This window comes from Mustela putorius, unplaced genomic scaffold (assembly GCF_011764305.1).
Source record: "Mustela putorius furo isolate JIRA1106 unplaced genomic scaffold, ASM1176430v1.1 tig00000596_pilon_pilon_pilon, whole genome shotgun sequence".
In the NCBI taxonomy this organism is placed as follows: Eukaryota; Metazoa; Chordata; class Mammalia; order Carnivora; family Mustelidae; genus Mustela; species Mustela putorius.
In genome coordinates this window covers 14,483,261-14,498,430 of record NW_025421428.1, presented here as the reverse complement: position 1 = coordinate 14,498,430, position 15,170 = coordinate 14,483,261, and the positions used below count along the sequence as shown (strand labels likewise).

Sequence of the window (15,170 nt, the reverse complement as noted above, 5' to 3'; positions counted from 1 at the left end):
CAGAAACGCCACGAGGTCATCAACAGCCAGGCCCACGCCAGCCCACCGAGGGGAGTGCAGGCCTGCTCCACACGCCCAGATCTCCCTACAGACACGCGCCCTTCCCTGGGCCACGGCAGGAAATCTCGGCGCCTCCTCCCCATCGATGCTGCTGGTGGAGGCGCAGCTCTGCCGCGGGCCCGGGGCGCCGGGGGGCACAGAGCGAGCGTGGCTGGTCCCCGGAGCCACCAGGAAACACTCCGCTGACCCGGCCAGAAGGCGTCGGCACGGGCACCCTCGCAGAAGAGGGGCTCTGACCTGGCTTATGGGCCTGGATGAGGAGCGACCCTGTTGTCAGACCCAGTGTGACAAATTCGCGCAGATGGCCCCGAGGCCTCTGGGGCTGCAGGGCTCTGGTCAGAGCCACTCCCTGCGGAGACGCTATCCGTGAGCGCCCTCTGCTGACCATGCCCGTGTGGCCGGGCAGGGGCCTCTGCTTCTGCTCAAGGGAGCACAGAGTGGCAGGGTGCCATGTCGGGGACAAGGAGACCTTCAGGGCACCAAGGCCTGTCTGTGGCTTCCGTGACCTCTGTAGGACCCAGGGTGGGGAGATGTTGCGAGCCAAGGGCTAGAGGCCAAGGCTGCTTCCATCAGGGAAACCAACGGGCCCCCAAAGTCCAGCTCAAAGACTCGCGTGAAGTCCCAGGCAGACACAGAAGGCAGCAGAGAGGTCCACCCCATGGGCCCCACACCCCCAGCTAAGGTGCCATGGGGAGACGGAGGCCCAAGGCCCCCAGACCCAGGGGTCAGGCTAGTCTCCCTCCCCAAAGGGGACGTCTCGGGTCCCTTCCCCAGTGCAAGGTGACGCCGGGCAGCACGGCCATCCGTCCCAGGACAGGCCGAGTCAGGCCCCCCTTCCACGCAGACAGGAAGCCTTTGGGAAGAGGGGTGCTGAAGTCACCAGGGTGACAGAGCCCTCGGCTCCATGCTGTCCCTCCACACATGGGACGTGAGGGGAGTCAGAGCCACCGCCTCAGCCCTACCCCCCTGGAGGAGCAGCATCCAATGGGCAGGCCAGGAGAAGCCCCCACTGCAAGGCCAGGGGCAGGGCCTCAGGGTTCTGTTGGGCTCCTGGGGGTGCACAGGCACCAAGGGGCCTGGGGGAACTGGACCCACGCTTGGAGCCACTGTCCAGGTCTAGAGTGGCACAGCCCCTCCCTCACATCTCAAGGGTCACCCGCCCCATCCCGAGACCGAGATGACTCCGCGCCATATACAGCCGTCGTCCGGTCTGAAATACGGAGATCAGGGAACAACAGCACAGCCCGGGGACGGCCATCGCCCTGACCCCCAGTTCACGAGGACACTGTGTCCCGGTGTTTACACGCTGCCAGCAGATCTCAGCTCAGAGAGCCTGAGAGGGTAACTTGTGCCTGACGTGAATCTCCCTGCTGGTGACATATAACGGCTTTACTGTCACCGGAGATGGTCTATTCCAGGCGTGGAGTGGGCGGGACGCGCTGTCTGGGCCATCAGGGGGACAGCGTCTGGGTCCCACCCTTCCCACTAGATTTCTCAGAGCCACAGGGGAGAGGCCCAATTACTTCCTGAGGTCATTTCCTTTTCCCTCGGCTGAGGCCCAAGGGCACTGGGGCCATCTGGATATACAGTAGGAACTTAACAAAGGCATCACTATTATCCTGAATCCTACTAAGCAAACAGCTCCTGGACAGGGACAGGACGTTCTGCTGGGCGGGAGCTGATGTGGCGCCCTCGGCCTGCCTGGAGGGAAGAACTCAGGCAAAGGTCAAAGCGGGTGGGGGGGCCACTGTCACATCCCAGCCCTGTTTCAGATCCTGAACATGAAGGGAGGCTCAGTGGCCCCAGGTTACCAGACAGAGGACAACTGGAGAGAGGACCCCAGTCCCAGGCACGAGAGTGGAGGAAGGGCTGGGGGTCCTGGAGAAGCTCACTGTGTCCCGGGGTCCCGGAAGCCAGGGCAGCCCAGCGGGATACACGGCCTCCTGTATGCACGGAGAATCCACAGTGGCTTCTTCTAGGGTCTTGGGCGTGTCTTCTACTGATGTCCCCTCGCAGGCAGACAGTGGTGAGTTCCCAGGACCCCCAGGAAAGCAGGGTCACCCTCTCTGGCTTGCCCCCCAAAGCATCCCAGTTCTGGGTTCTGCCTTGTCCTTACAGCCTGTCCGGCCACCCAGGGCCAAATGTCGGGAAAGGCCCATGCCTGGAGTCGCGCTACGGGGCGCCCCTGACCGCAGGACCTGGACCACTGGGTGTGAGTGAGACGAGGAAGGCCCCTGGGGATCAGGGAGGACACGTCCCTGTGCAGACACCACCGAACTGGAAGGAGGGCGGCCCCTCGGCCAGGCCTTCCCTGCGCCACCCTGACCCCCGGCCCAGGGAGCCTGGGACCAGATGGTTCGTGCAGAGCCGCCCAACAGGTGAACGGGCATGGTGGGCGCCACGGGCTCACCCGTGTCAGGCACAGGCCGGGGAAAGAACACGTCCCCACAAAGCTTGGCCTTGGCCTGGAGTACTGCTCCATGAGCCTGTGAAGGGCCCCGTGTCCTCGGAGCAGCTGGGCAACTCCAGGGTCTTCTCATCACGGCCACGAGTCACCCGGACACGGACGTCCGTGGCTCTCAGAGTCATTCAAACGCGTTCACACTCAACTCGGGCCGCCTGACCAGCAGCTCGGCCCGCAGACAGGGGCGTCCAAAATGCAGCCACGCTGCCCCCTGACGCGGGAGACTTGCCTCCCAGGGAAAAGGTCAGCCAGCGTCCAAGAGAGAAGGGACAGAAACCATGTGTCTCCTCACACCTGAGGCCACAGGCACACGACACTGGCCTGGATGAACGTCCCGTGGCCACTTTCACAGACTCCACGCTTCGGGATTTGGAGAAGGGAACCCACCCCACCCCCCAAAATTCCTATTCAAATCAGCCCAAGGCCGCCTCCAGCTTTATTTGATGAGATGCTGCCCCTGCCCAGGCCCGTCCCGCTCCGCACGCTGATGGTGACCCGAAGACCCTGTCAGAGCGTTTACACTCGGGTCTCATGAAGTCACTGATTCGAGAGCTCAGGGAAAACACAGGCCGAGAGACTGTGCCTGTCTTACAAGTGAGGGACGCACACCCATCTCCCGTCACCCCCCCATCCCCAGGATCCATGCAGTGTCCAGAGGGCGGGACACACTCTCAGCCTGAGCGGGGCGTCGGGGATCAGACTGACAGCAGATCCGTCCCGGGCAGGTCGCCTGGCTTCCCCGGCCTGGCAGGGGTCAGCGTCGTGCACGCCCCACACAGCCGCCAGGGCCCGGGGCAGCCACCCCCTGGAGCCCTTCCCCAGTGCCCCTCCGTCTCTCTAGGATGGGGGAACACAGGGACAAGGGGCATGCGGGGGGATGTGAGCAAGCGCCCGGTGGGTGATTCTAGAAGCCAGGCTCAGCCCCGGAGCGGAGGTAGAGCTCTGGGGACATGTGGAACGGCGGCCCGACAGCAGGGGACCTGACGGTGACCTCGTTTGAAGCCCAGGGCAGCCGGGCATGCAGAGGTGGGCTCCCGGGAGGCCTGGGGGGGACCCGGTGCCCCAACTAACCTCATCTACCCAAAGTGACCTTTGTGAAAAGGGCCGACCCAGCCTCTCTTGGGGACGGACTCTTGAGGGCCCCGTGGGTCAAAGCCGGGCAGAGGGCAAGAGGCATCAGAAGCAAGCATGGAACCCCTGAAAGAGCATGGCCTTCGGGACCCCGTGGGGGACGCGGAAGCACAGAGACACCACGACTTGTCCGTGGGCTGCCCAACGTTGGGGTCACAGCCAGGTCACCAAAAAGTGAAGCAGAAACCTCCCCTAATGACAGTGTATTACAGCCCACGGAGCGGCTGCCTGCCCGGGGCGGGGGGGCGGGGGCGGCGCGTACCTGCCTGCTCCCCCCTTTCTGACCGGAATCAAGAACGAGCTCGTTTAAGGCGGGGGCGGGGTCTCGGTGATGGACTATGGGCTGTTAACCCACGTCCAGATAAGCCCTGAGGGTTTAGCTGACCCTGGGGGGGTGTTGTGGGGGGTGGTTGTCCCAGAGCGTCCACAGCCTGGCCACAGGGACAACTGTGACGGCCCATGTCAGCAGCCAATGTCGCCCCCCGCCCGGGCACAGAATTCGGGGCAGCGATCTGGCACCCGGCAGCTGCTTCTCCTAAGAAGCCCGCACTCTGGCTGCGGCCCTGACGCTCCCTTCCTGGCTCTTCGGTCACTGCCCCCAGATGACCTTCTGCGCCGGCGCGCGTCCCTTCCACGACCCTGGGTCTCTCTCACCGTGGCCACGTCACGGGAGAACCAGCCTGTGGAGTCGCGGCAGCCTGTCTACGGCAGGAGGGACACCTGCTTGGAAGGGCAAGGGGAGGCCGCCCGGGCTGTTTCACGAGAACGGGACCACAGCCCCGGAGAAGGGCTTCCTGGAAAGCCAAGTGTGCTCCTCCCGCCACACAGGCACCCGGCCCTGCACCCGGGCTGGAGGGGGGTGGGCGCAGCCATACCCGTCCCCGCACACGCCCGTCCCCACCCCAGTCCCGCACCTGAACGCGGGCTCAGTCCCTCCCCCCCGAACACACACGTGTCTCTTACCAGGGTACAGCTGCTTGGTGGGTGCACTGAGCTGGGCATCCTTCGTGACTCTGTAAGCGACATCTGGACCTTTGGAAGATCTCCGCGTGGCACAGAAGCCTGTTGTCTTGGTGATGCCATCAGGCAAGTTGTGAAAATCCAGGACCTTCAGGAGATCTGCCGGCTGAGCTGAAAGGGCAAAGGGAAGGCGGGGTTAGCCGCGGGGGGCGGGGTTAGCCGCGGGGGCGGGGTTCGCCGCGGGGGCGGGGTTAGCCGCGGGGGCGGGGTTAGCCGCAGGGGGCGGGGTTAGCCGCCGGGGGCGGAGCAGCCTCGGGACTGGCCTCCGGCCCAGAAGCGCGCACAGGGCTGAGGGCAATGGGAACCAGCTCCACACCAACTGAGGAACTGGGGGGGCTCGGGGGTGCAGGGCGGCCGGTCTGAGAAGAGCACACGTGCGCGTCCCCAGCACGCTGCCCCCGGCGCGCTCCCGCTGCAGCCACGCTCCAGGAGCGAACCATCACTCGCCACCGCGCCCCTGCAGCCTCCCCTCCCCAAGTCTGTGGACTCGGCTCCTCCCCCTGTCATCCCCCACGGGCAGGTGCTGGAGGGACCCAGACACCCCTGCCCACCCCACTGTGGGAAAGCCATCCAGACGCAAGCCGCCAGGCTGGACGGACGCCCCTGCGGATGGGGGCGGCTGCGGAGGGAGGGAGGTCGGTCTTCCGGAGCGAGGCACTGGCAGCTCGCGGGTTCTGCCTGCAGCCTGGGGGTCAGCACGTCCGGTTGACCAGCACGAGAACCACAGGGTTCTGCCTGCAGCCTGGGGGTCAGCACGTCCGGTTGACCAGCACGAGAACCACAGAGAACGCTGGCACATTTTAGCCACCATAGTCACCAGATTAAAATGAGATTCTCCCATCACTGTTTACAGCAAGAGCCAATTTCCATCTCCCCCAGAAGACCTATGCCTAGGCAAAGCAGCCGGAATGAAGGCCGAGGGACGTGGGGATCTGTGCATCCTTTCCAGAAAGTTCTGGACCCTCCATCGGGGGCTCCTCAGAGAAGGACTGCAGAGCCCCAGGCGTTCCCACCGGAGCCAGGGCACGTCCTCCAGCAAGAGCCGGCCCCCCTGTGCCCGTGGCTCCCTCCTTCACATCAGGAAGAGCAGGGACATCTAGGCTCTGAGGACCACATCCAGGATCCACACACCTGCCCCAAAAAGATCTCACGGGGAGAGCCCAGCTCCCATTACTACAAACAAGAGTACCCAAGAGTCCGGGCGGAGGAAATTAACTTGGAGTGGGACTGTTAGGCCACACAAGCAGCAGGAGCAGCCCTGGGTTTCAGGGAGCCCAGGGGCCAGCACCCACCTGTCTGCACGGTGGGGGTGAGTGTGGGGGTGAGGACTGGCTCTGCCCATGCTGCTGGGCCCCTAAGCCCCACCCGGCCAATCAGGGCACAGCACCTCCAAGTCTTTCCCTGGGGTAGGAGAAGTACTCCCCCACACCTGCCCGGGGCCCCACCCACAGACTGAATTAGGAGCTGCAGGCTGCCCTCTCCTGGGAGGGAGAGACTGACTCCTGCCACATGGCTTGAGCCCCTGGATCAAGCCATGCCTGAAGGGGGTCCATCTACATTAGCCAGTAAGTTTGTCCTTACATTCAGGGTGACTTGGGTTAGTAGAATCAGACCCCACTGCTGGTATGACCACGAGGCTGACGCAGAGTCCCCAGACGGGTGACCATGTACATGCCCGAGATTCGCTTAAGAGCAAAGCCCACTTTTCTAACAGTGGGGGAGGATTTGGAAGGGAGGAAAAAACCCCTCCCCCAGCATCGGTTTCCCCTTCTCCAGTCCTAGGAATTCTGCAGCCGGCAGCTGTGCCTGGAGCTCAGGATAACCGGGCTGGGGGGTGGGAGGGGGGTAGAGACCCGAAGCCTGTGCCCACTCACTGCTCATTCAGCAAGACCCTGACAGAGGCCCCTCGCCTGGGAGGGCAGAGCTGGAGCCAGGCCGGGCCATGGCATCCAGGGCAGTGGACGGTGACCTGGCAGGTGCAGACGGCCCCCTTTGGGTCCCCCTCCCCACAAGCGACGCACTAGGATGAGAGGACGGCAGCCTGGGCCGGGCCCTGAGAACACCGTGCTCCCCAGACCCCAGAATTCTGCCCCCAGCAATGTCACTTCCACCACCCAGCTCAGCTGCAGACCTGTCACTGTAACCAAGGACAGATGGGGGTGGGTGGGGACCCTTAAGGAAGGGACAGCATGGGGACCCAGGACACTCCCAGTCCAGACTGACCTCCACTCATGCACAGGGTCATGGCCTCTTGTGGCCTCTGTGATTTTCCGGGTTGGCTCTCAGCTCCTACCCAGGGCCTGGCCAGCACACGCTATAGTCAGCCCCTCCACGCATGGTGAGGGGTACCTCCAAAGCACTCGGCACCAGGCCGCCCCCACACCGGCTCCCCTGCAGCCCTGGCCGAAGCCCGTCACCTGACATCAGGCACAGGTGCCAGCAGAGGCCAGGCCTGGGCTCAGGCCGTGGGAAGAGACAGGCCGTGCCAGCTGCCGGCTCACCGGCCGCAGTGACACGGCCCCAAGCTCTGGCTCATCTCTGAGATTCCGTTCCAAGGCGGGCGGTGGCCAGGGGACGGATCAAAGATCCCGGCTGGGGCTCCTCGGGCACGCATCCCACTAGCTGGTGATGCTCTTCCCAGATGGGCAGCCTGTAAACCTGTTTTCTCACTTGCTGACCGGAGAGCTGTTTTCCAGAAGCCTCCAGGACATGTTTATGGGTCTCTGCTAAACAAGTTGAAAAGGCCACCAGACCATTCAGGCCTAACGCCACCCCTCCTGCCGGCCAGGGGCTCCTGGTGCCAGAGCTAAAAAAAATACTTCCAAGTTGTATAAAAGGTGTGGGAAGGGCCTGGGAGGCATCTGGAAGGACAGGACTTCCGTGGACTTTCCTTCCCATTGACACAGGAGCCTCCCCTTCGAAGGGCAGTTTCTTAGGACACCTGAGCCCTTGCTGCCGCTATCAGGATGAGAAGGGCCCTGGGGAGCAACGCCGGCTCTGGGGACAGGTGTGCCTGAGTGTAAGCCCCATGTCACCCCACCCGGGAGAAGGTCTTGAGGTCATCCCCTCACTGAGGCCAGAGACACGGGCTCCAGCAGCAAAGGCTGCCCTGGGCACGTTTCCTGGACAAGCAGCAAGCCGTCTCTGCTCCTCCCTCGGTGACGGCCAGACGGGCATCAACTCTGCGTGTCCCCGCCGCCCAGTGGGGACAGAGTGGGGAACTGAAGCCCCCACCCAGGGCCCACTTAGGTGCCTGAGGCCACAGTGTGCAAAGCAGGCCCCCGCCTTTGAGACCCTGCCCTGCTCACCGCCCCCCTGGGGCTACCGTGTGCTGGGATCCAGGGACTGACCTACTGGCAAGCAGGTACAGATGAGAACGACCCGGGGCAGGAGGCCCAGGCCCCAGAGACACATTATACCACTGACGGGAACATGGCCAAGGGCCACACATCCACCAACCCTACTCGGATAACCTCTGCCGCCCCCAGAAGCGCACTCCACGCTCCCCAGCCAGCCGGCTGCCCGGTGCCTCTCCGGGCCCGGAACGGCAGGGCTCCGGGCTGCCAGGGGCCACTGCCCCCACTTCACGGCTGCAGGATGTGAGGCACCAAGGTAGCCCCTGGCGGTGACTCCAGGGCCTTCCTGGCGACTGCCAGCAGGTTACAGGGTCACCAGGCCAGCGAGGCTCGAGGGCACAGCACAGAGCCCCACTTCCCCACAGGGCAGCTGTGCGGGAGCTGGCCTCGGGCTCCAAGTCCTGACCTTCTCATCTTCTCACTGTTTGTTTTTGCTTTCCTTTCCATAAGCCCCGTGTGTTTTCGAACCTCACTATGTATGGGCAAACAGCAGGATGGCTTCCTATGGCCTCCAGGGCTCAGGGAGCAGGCCATGGGTTATCAGAACCTATTCTCCGGGCCTGCAACCGTAAGGTGCTTCCGGATGCCACCAGGCCACTCATGACCAGAGCCCCAGTGGGAGGGGACTTATCCTCCAACCCCGAGTCCTGGGGCCCCTAAGCCCGAGCAAACCACTCCTCTGCCGTCAGGGTGTCCTCATCAGGGCCGTCCCGTCCACCTGCCAGATCTCCGGGACCCTGGGTCCCTTCTCAGGTCCCAGGCTGCCACCAGAGCCCAGGCCCGGGTGGGATGAGTGGAGGCATCCCAGCACCTCCCTCTCATCAGACGACCCTCCACGCTGTCCCCCACAGTGATGGGCTCCATCAGCCCCCGGGCTTGGAGATCCCTGGGGACAGGTGTGGGTCTGGGCTGGTCCCTCTTCATCCCATGGTCACCTGCACAGCCCCCATCTGCACCCCTGCCCTCCCTGGGACAGGAAAGCGTGACCCTCCCGTGACACAGGCTCAGAAGACTCTAGACCCCCGGTTCCCAGCAGGGCTGCTGGGAGGCAAGAGGTACGCAGGCAGCCTCCCCAGCACCTAGCAGGAACAATGCTGACCCCACGCTGCGGGGACTCGGTCCCTGTGCTGGGACGCCCAGGACCCCCCAACCCCAGAACTCCCTGCAAAGGCCACAGCCCCGCATTGCCAGCAGCGAGCCCTCCCGGCAGAGATTGGGGCCAAACTCCGCCGGGTGTCTGGGGGACCTGCGTGACCTCGTGGGATGAGTCCAGAGGCGGGGGAGGGCGGGGAGGAGGGTTTCTGCACCCTGCAGAGTCAACGTCGTCCACATCCAAAGAAAACGTAGGAGTTCCCTCAAGGACCACCTTCAAAATGCTCAGAACCGTCTAAGTTTAGAGCTAGAAGGAACCACGACACCACAGGCCCAGGGCCCTGTATCTGGAAACGGGCAGGTGCGGCGAAGGGGAATGACCATCCCGAAATCGCAGAGCGGCCTGGCGCACGGCGCGGAGAACGTGGCCACCCGGCCTCTGACCCCCACCGGCCTGACACACGACAGGCGACGCGCGGAACCGACGACGGGTTCCCCGAAGCACAGCGTGTTCACCTCTGACCTCGTGCGGTGACCCCACGGCTGCCGCAGCGGCGACCTTCCAGGAGGGGAGCCGATGCCCCGGGGTCCTGTCCCTCTGCTCTCCCGGCCGTGACCGCAGGAGGCCCCGCCGCCCCCGGGGCGCTGCCCTGCCTGTCGGTGGAGAGCCACGCGGCCGCCCTCGCTCTGTCCCCGCGAGTTCCCTCCTCCGCTCCCAGAAAGGACACCAGTGAGGGGGCGGGCGGAGCCCCCCGGCCCGGCGCTGCGGCCCTCCCACCGGCCCTCCGTGGCCCCATCAAGGAGGCCGGCCCACCGGGTTGAAAAAACAGCCTTTGGAGGCCGTGACTGAAATGCCTCTTCAGTGACCAAACTACGGGAACAAAGGGGGTGGCCCGCGTGCTGGACAGGCCACCTCCAAGGCCTTCCCCTCCCCCACCCCGGACTGTCACCTCAGGGCAGGCCAGGCTCGCTGCCACGCTGGGAACACGGGTCCCTGAACACCCTTCAGTGGCTCCCATCACCGAGCCTCACTCCTCTGCCAACATCAATACCGGGGCCCGGGCCTGCCCGAAAGACCCAGCTCTCACTGGCTGCCACCTCACCAAGGCCACGGCATTACACAGACCACTCCACCACGGTCCCTGAGAACAGAGTCCTGCACTTGTGCAGTGCACAGCATGAACACCCTGCTCCAGCCTCCAGGGTTCCACCCCCCACATGGCCTCAGCACCCTTGGACCCCACTCAGGCACTTTTGTGGCTAGAGGGGTCTGGATTTGAGCCTGGCTCTGCCCACCCTGCCCTGTGGGCCTTGGAGCGCCCCATGCAGGAAGAGACATGAGGGCCTGCCTGGCCGGGGCCCACAGCTGGCAGGGGCTTGCTGTCCCCTCTCCTCCAGCCGGGCCTCCGCCGGCCTCTCTACAGCATCCCTGTCCACCTGTCAGTCTCGGTCTCCCACGGGGGCAAGCCGGGCACGGGGCCCGCGGTGCTCCACATCGCGATGCCAGTCACTCACTTCTGGCCTGTTTTTCAGTTTCCAAGGGAGAGCTCAGGGCCTGCTGACACGGCCTCCTGGGGGAGGTTTTCCGCTGAAGGAGGCAGCTTTCTTGTGTGACTGTTTGTACAAGTCACTTGTGCGGCATCTGCCTCCTGGATTAGACAGACGGCCAGGACAGGCTCCCCCCGAGGCCGCCTTCCCTCTGAGGGCCCTGGAATTAGGGCTCTGCAGACAGGATCTGATCCCAGCTCCTCCAGCCAGCAGCGCCACGGCCCTGGGGAAAGTGGGTTCTAACCCTGAGCCTCCCTGCCACCTTCCGTGAAAGGGAAGGAACACGGCGAGGGACACGGCCAGCCCTGGGGTAGGAGCAGGCGCGGCCTGGGGCAGCCTGGCCACGGTGGGGGCCGCATCAGCCTGAGATGCGACCACTGGACCAGGCCGAGCCCTCCCCCTGCCCCCACAACCAGCCCCAGAGGGCAAGGATTCGGGGTGCGGGACGTGCTCCCTGGGAGTGCTCCTTCCGTGAACCAACACGAGAGCCCAACGATGGCGGGAGGCGGGAGGGCTGACCCCATCCTGGCCCTCACCGCGCCTTCCCGGCAGCGTGCGGAGGGTGAGGGCCATCGAGGCGAGGGGAAGGACGAGCAAAAAGCTGATCAGAACTGAAAGCCTCAAGTTCTCCCGGACAGCCGGGAGCAGAGGGGACCTCGAGCCCATCACAGAGCCAGTCAGCAGGTCAGGGCCAAGTGCAGGACGCCCCCAGCCCAGCCTCACTCAGTCAGTGCGCACAAACCCGAGTTCTCGCTCCTAAGCAGGGTGTCCTCAGCCCCCACGCCCCACCCACCCTGCTTTTGGGAAATGCCGGCCACCGCATCCCTGCTCAGCCTCCTGGGGCCCAGAAGCCCCCAGGCCACAGCTCAGCCTTGGGAAAAGCCCCAGGGCCCGTGAGCGTCCTCACAGGAACCTGACCGGCCTTTTCCTCCCAGCAAACGTCCGAGGCATTCGGTCCCCGCTGCACTTGTCACCCTGGAGAGGTGTGAGTCCTGTCGGAGCACGCAAGCTGCCATCACAGGCCATCCAGCTGCCCCGCACGGCCCAGGAAATGGGGACTCGGTGAGGGGATGACAGCAGCCAGGACGCACACAGGCCCCGAAAGGCCACAGGAGAGCAGCAGGTGGGGGCGGGGGGGTCAGCCTCGCTGAGCTGGCAACAGCTCGTACTCCGTCCCCGAAGGGCCTCCTCCCGGCAGGTGACAGACACAATGGGGCTGCAGCGAGTGTAGCGCATCTAGTCAAAGAGGGACAGGAGGGCAGCAAGGGCCCGAGGACCCACCACGTACCTGCATGACCTGGGGAGGGGTCAGCTGAGGCCCTGAGCGCCCACTGTGTGCCCACACCACCCTATTTAAGAGCACACTATTCCTACAGAGGAACCCCATGGGCGGGGGGGGAGTTCTCCTGGTCTGCACCGTCAGAGGTGGGACGGGTCTGAAACTCACTCCCGAGGCTGGGACCCTCCCACCTTCCACCTCTTGCCGGGGCCCACCCGAGGGCCTAGACCCCTGGCATCTCCATGCCACCCTACACCATGGCCGAAGGCTGGCCAGGTGCCCCCCGGGGCTCAAACACACTTGTGTGCCACCACCTAGGCCAAGGGCACCTGCACACAGGCCAGCCTGCGGACTCCCCAGACGAGAAGAGAAGCCTCAGCCCACACACATCCCCTGGGAAGATGTCCCACTGCCCATCAGGCCTCCGTGAGCGACGGCTGGCACGGCCGAGCACATGGGAGGGAGTCCTGCAGGAGAAGTGGACAGGAGGGCGGCCGTCCTAGGGGAGCAGAGGAAGTCCCCCTGGCTTGTCTGGGGCCACACGAGGTAGTAAGCCACCCACCCAGCAGGGCAGCCCGGGGACGCCCCGTCGAGGCACAACTGAGCCTCATGGAGCAGACCTGGCTCCCGCTGTGCCAAAGACCACGGGTGCTCCAGACCCAGACTAAGACCCCAGCACCCTGAGGAGCGGGAGCCCCTGTCACGACCGGGAGGCCGGGGGTCTCCTCCTGCCAGCCTGGCGTGGAGGGCACGTGTCCAGCTTCTCCCAGCGCCTCCTCGGCGCCTTCTTCCTCTCCTCGGTCATCCTGGCTTTCCGTCTGGCTTCGTGAAAACAAAGGAGCGTATCTGCGTCTGCCTGCATCCTTCCACAAGGGGTTACAGACCGAACGGGGCACAGACGGGAGTCCTGCGGCCAGCTGCGAGGATGGCCCAGGCCAGCGGGGGTGGCCGGGGCTGTGTGTGCGCGGGCGCTGCCAGCGGGAGCCGGTCCAGCAGTGGAGCCCGCAGGCATGATGGGAAACCGGATGATTAGTCTTAGTTTCCTCAGAGGTAATCTGTCTCCTTGTTCTGGAGGAAAGGGGTGGGGATGGCACCAGGCGCCAGATTCCACCGGGCTGGAGCTGGCTGTGTTGGCAGGGACAGGCTCAACCCACCTGCTTCCATGAGGCCCAGAGGCTGGGCGGGCTGCCATCGGGCCAGCTGGGGTCACACTGGCAGGGGGCCCTCTGCACCCATGGCCTTGCCCAGGCCCAGCACCTAGGGAGCGCTCAGGGGGCGTGCACAGGAGGCCAGGTGGCCATGGGCCAGAACTGCCCCAGATCAGACGTACAAACAGCTTTGTGCAATGGACACGTAGGACCAGTCACTGCGGGGCCGTGGGGCCTTGTTCATGCAGCGACACTCTCCGGGGTCTCCGTGGAGTCCAGCACATGTGGAAGGTCTGCATCCTTTCTGCACGACCCCTCCCGACATTCCAGACTCTGGGCAAGGCCTCGACTACACTGGCCTGAGTGGTTCCAGAGCACTGGCCCCCCACCCTAGAGCGGCACACACTTCCTGCCTGGGGGCAGGGACAGGAGTCTTTAGGACTCAGAACTAAATAAACCGACACACCATGGAACCAGGTAACTCACATGCCCCAAAACCAACAGCAGCTCCACCACCCTGAGCCTCAGTTTCCCTGTTACAAAGGGACACACCGACAGAACCTGCCTGTCCCCAAAAGCCATGAATGGTGGCCAAAATCAGCAGCACCAGCAACACTGGTCTCAGGCTCCTTCCCTCCCTCGAGTTACTACGGCAAGTCAAAGTGGGTCCATAAGAAACCCCTCTGTTTAATGAAGTTCAAGGAGAGCAAGAGGCCCCACTATAAACCGTGACACTCCAGCGCCACACCACAGCCTGCACACACCATGCCCTCCCCCACTCGACTAACCGGAGATGTCCCAAGGGACCTGCCATCCCCTGGCCTGTGAACTTCTTGAGAGAAGGGTGTCACCCATGATCACGGTGGGAGGAGAGAGATTAGCCCAGAGCGGAACACTGCACAGTGAATGGACAAACCAGCCAACCAACTAACCAAATAGCCAACCAACCAAACAACAAGCCGGCCAACTAGCCAAACAGCCAACCAACCCACCAACCAGCTGAAGACTGACCAGCCAGCCAACCAACTAACCAACCAGCCAACCAGCCAGCCAGCCAACCAGCCAACTGAGCAACCAGCCAACCAACCAGCCAACCAGCCAGCCAGCCAACCAGCCAACTGAGCAACCAGCCAACCAACCAGCCAACCAGCCAGCCAGCCAACCAGCCAACTGAGCAACCAGCCAACCAACCAGCCAACCAGTCAGCCAGCCAGGCAACCAATCAACTAAACAACGAACCACCAATGAACCAGCCAGGCAACCAAGCAGCCAGCCAACCAACCAACCATTAAACAGAATTTTAACCATTAAACAGTCAGCCATTAAACAGAACTTTCCAACATACAAGTGAAGGAAATGTGTTTTGTGTACTCAAGATAAATCCAGTAAAGGAGGAAACTCTTTGTGGGGACAATTTTGCAGCATCCCAATTAGGACATACACACACTTTGACGGGCCGTTCCCCCCATCAAGGCTGAATTCTGCAGAAACCCTACAAAGGTATAAGGACATCCATGGTCGAGTCATTTGTAATAGCAAAGAATGGAACCAGGTAAATGCCCACCAGGTGGGAGCTAGTAAACAAGCTGAGGGTCTGAAATCCTCTGCAGAGGCAGGATGGGAAAGGGCTGGTCTCGTTGGCCCGACCCAGGGCAGACAGCCAGGCCACGTGAAAAGAGCAAATCACAAAAACATTCACAGAGCGCCATCCCTTTCATGCTAAAATAAATAAAAACTGTCTATGTAACCTGAAACCGTGTCATGTAAACGCACACACAGAAAGGCCCAGAACAATACCCACCCAACAGTGAGGGGCTTCCGTCCAGGCAGGGGCTGACCCTGGTGAGGGTGAAGGGGGCCGTTGGCTCGTCTCTCTGTACCCCTCCACTTCCGAAAGACGCTCTGAGTATACAGAGCCTCACAACACCTACATATATGTACTAACAACCACACAAAATACTGAAACACATCTTTTAAGTGTGGCAGTTCTAAAACGGCCACAAATTCTTTAGTGCCCATGCCTATGTCCCCTCCCATGAATGGGGAGGGGTGGCAGATTCCATGACCACATG

At 63.2% G+C, this 15,170-nt stretch overlaps 1 protein-coding gene across 2 annotated transcripts in view; it reads right to left on the bottom strand.

Moving 5' to 3' along the window:
• The window catches only part of COL5A1 (collagen type V alpha 1 chain), a 138,263-nt gene that overhangs the window by 97,317 nt on the left and 25,776 nt on the right, over positions 1–15,170 (bottom strand). For both annotated transcript variants that reach the window (XM_045082847.1, XM_045082848.1), the window contains exon 2: positions 4,619–4,786. In XM_045082847.1, the coding sequence (XP_044938782.1) occupies positions 4,619–4,786 (168 nt within the window). The remainder of the gene's footprint in view (positions 1–4,618; positions 4,787–15,170) is intronic.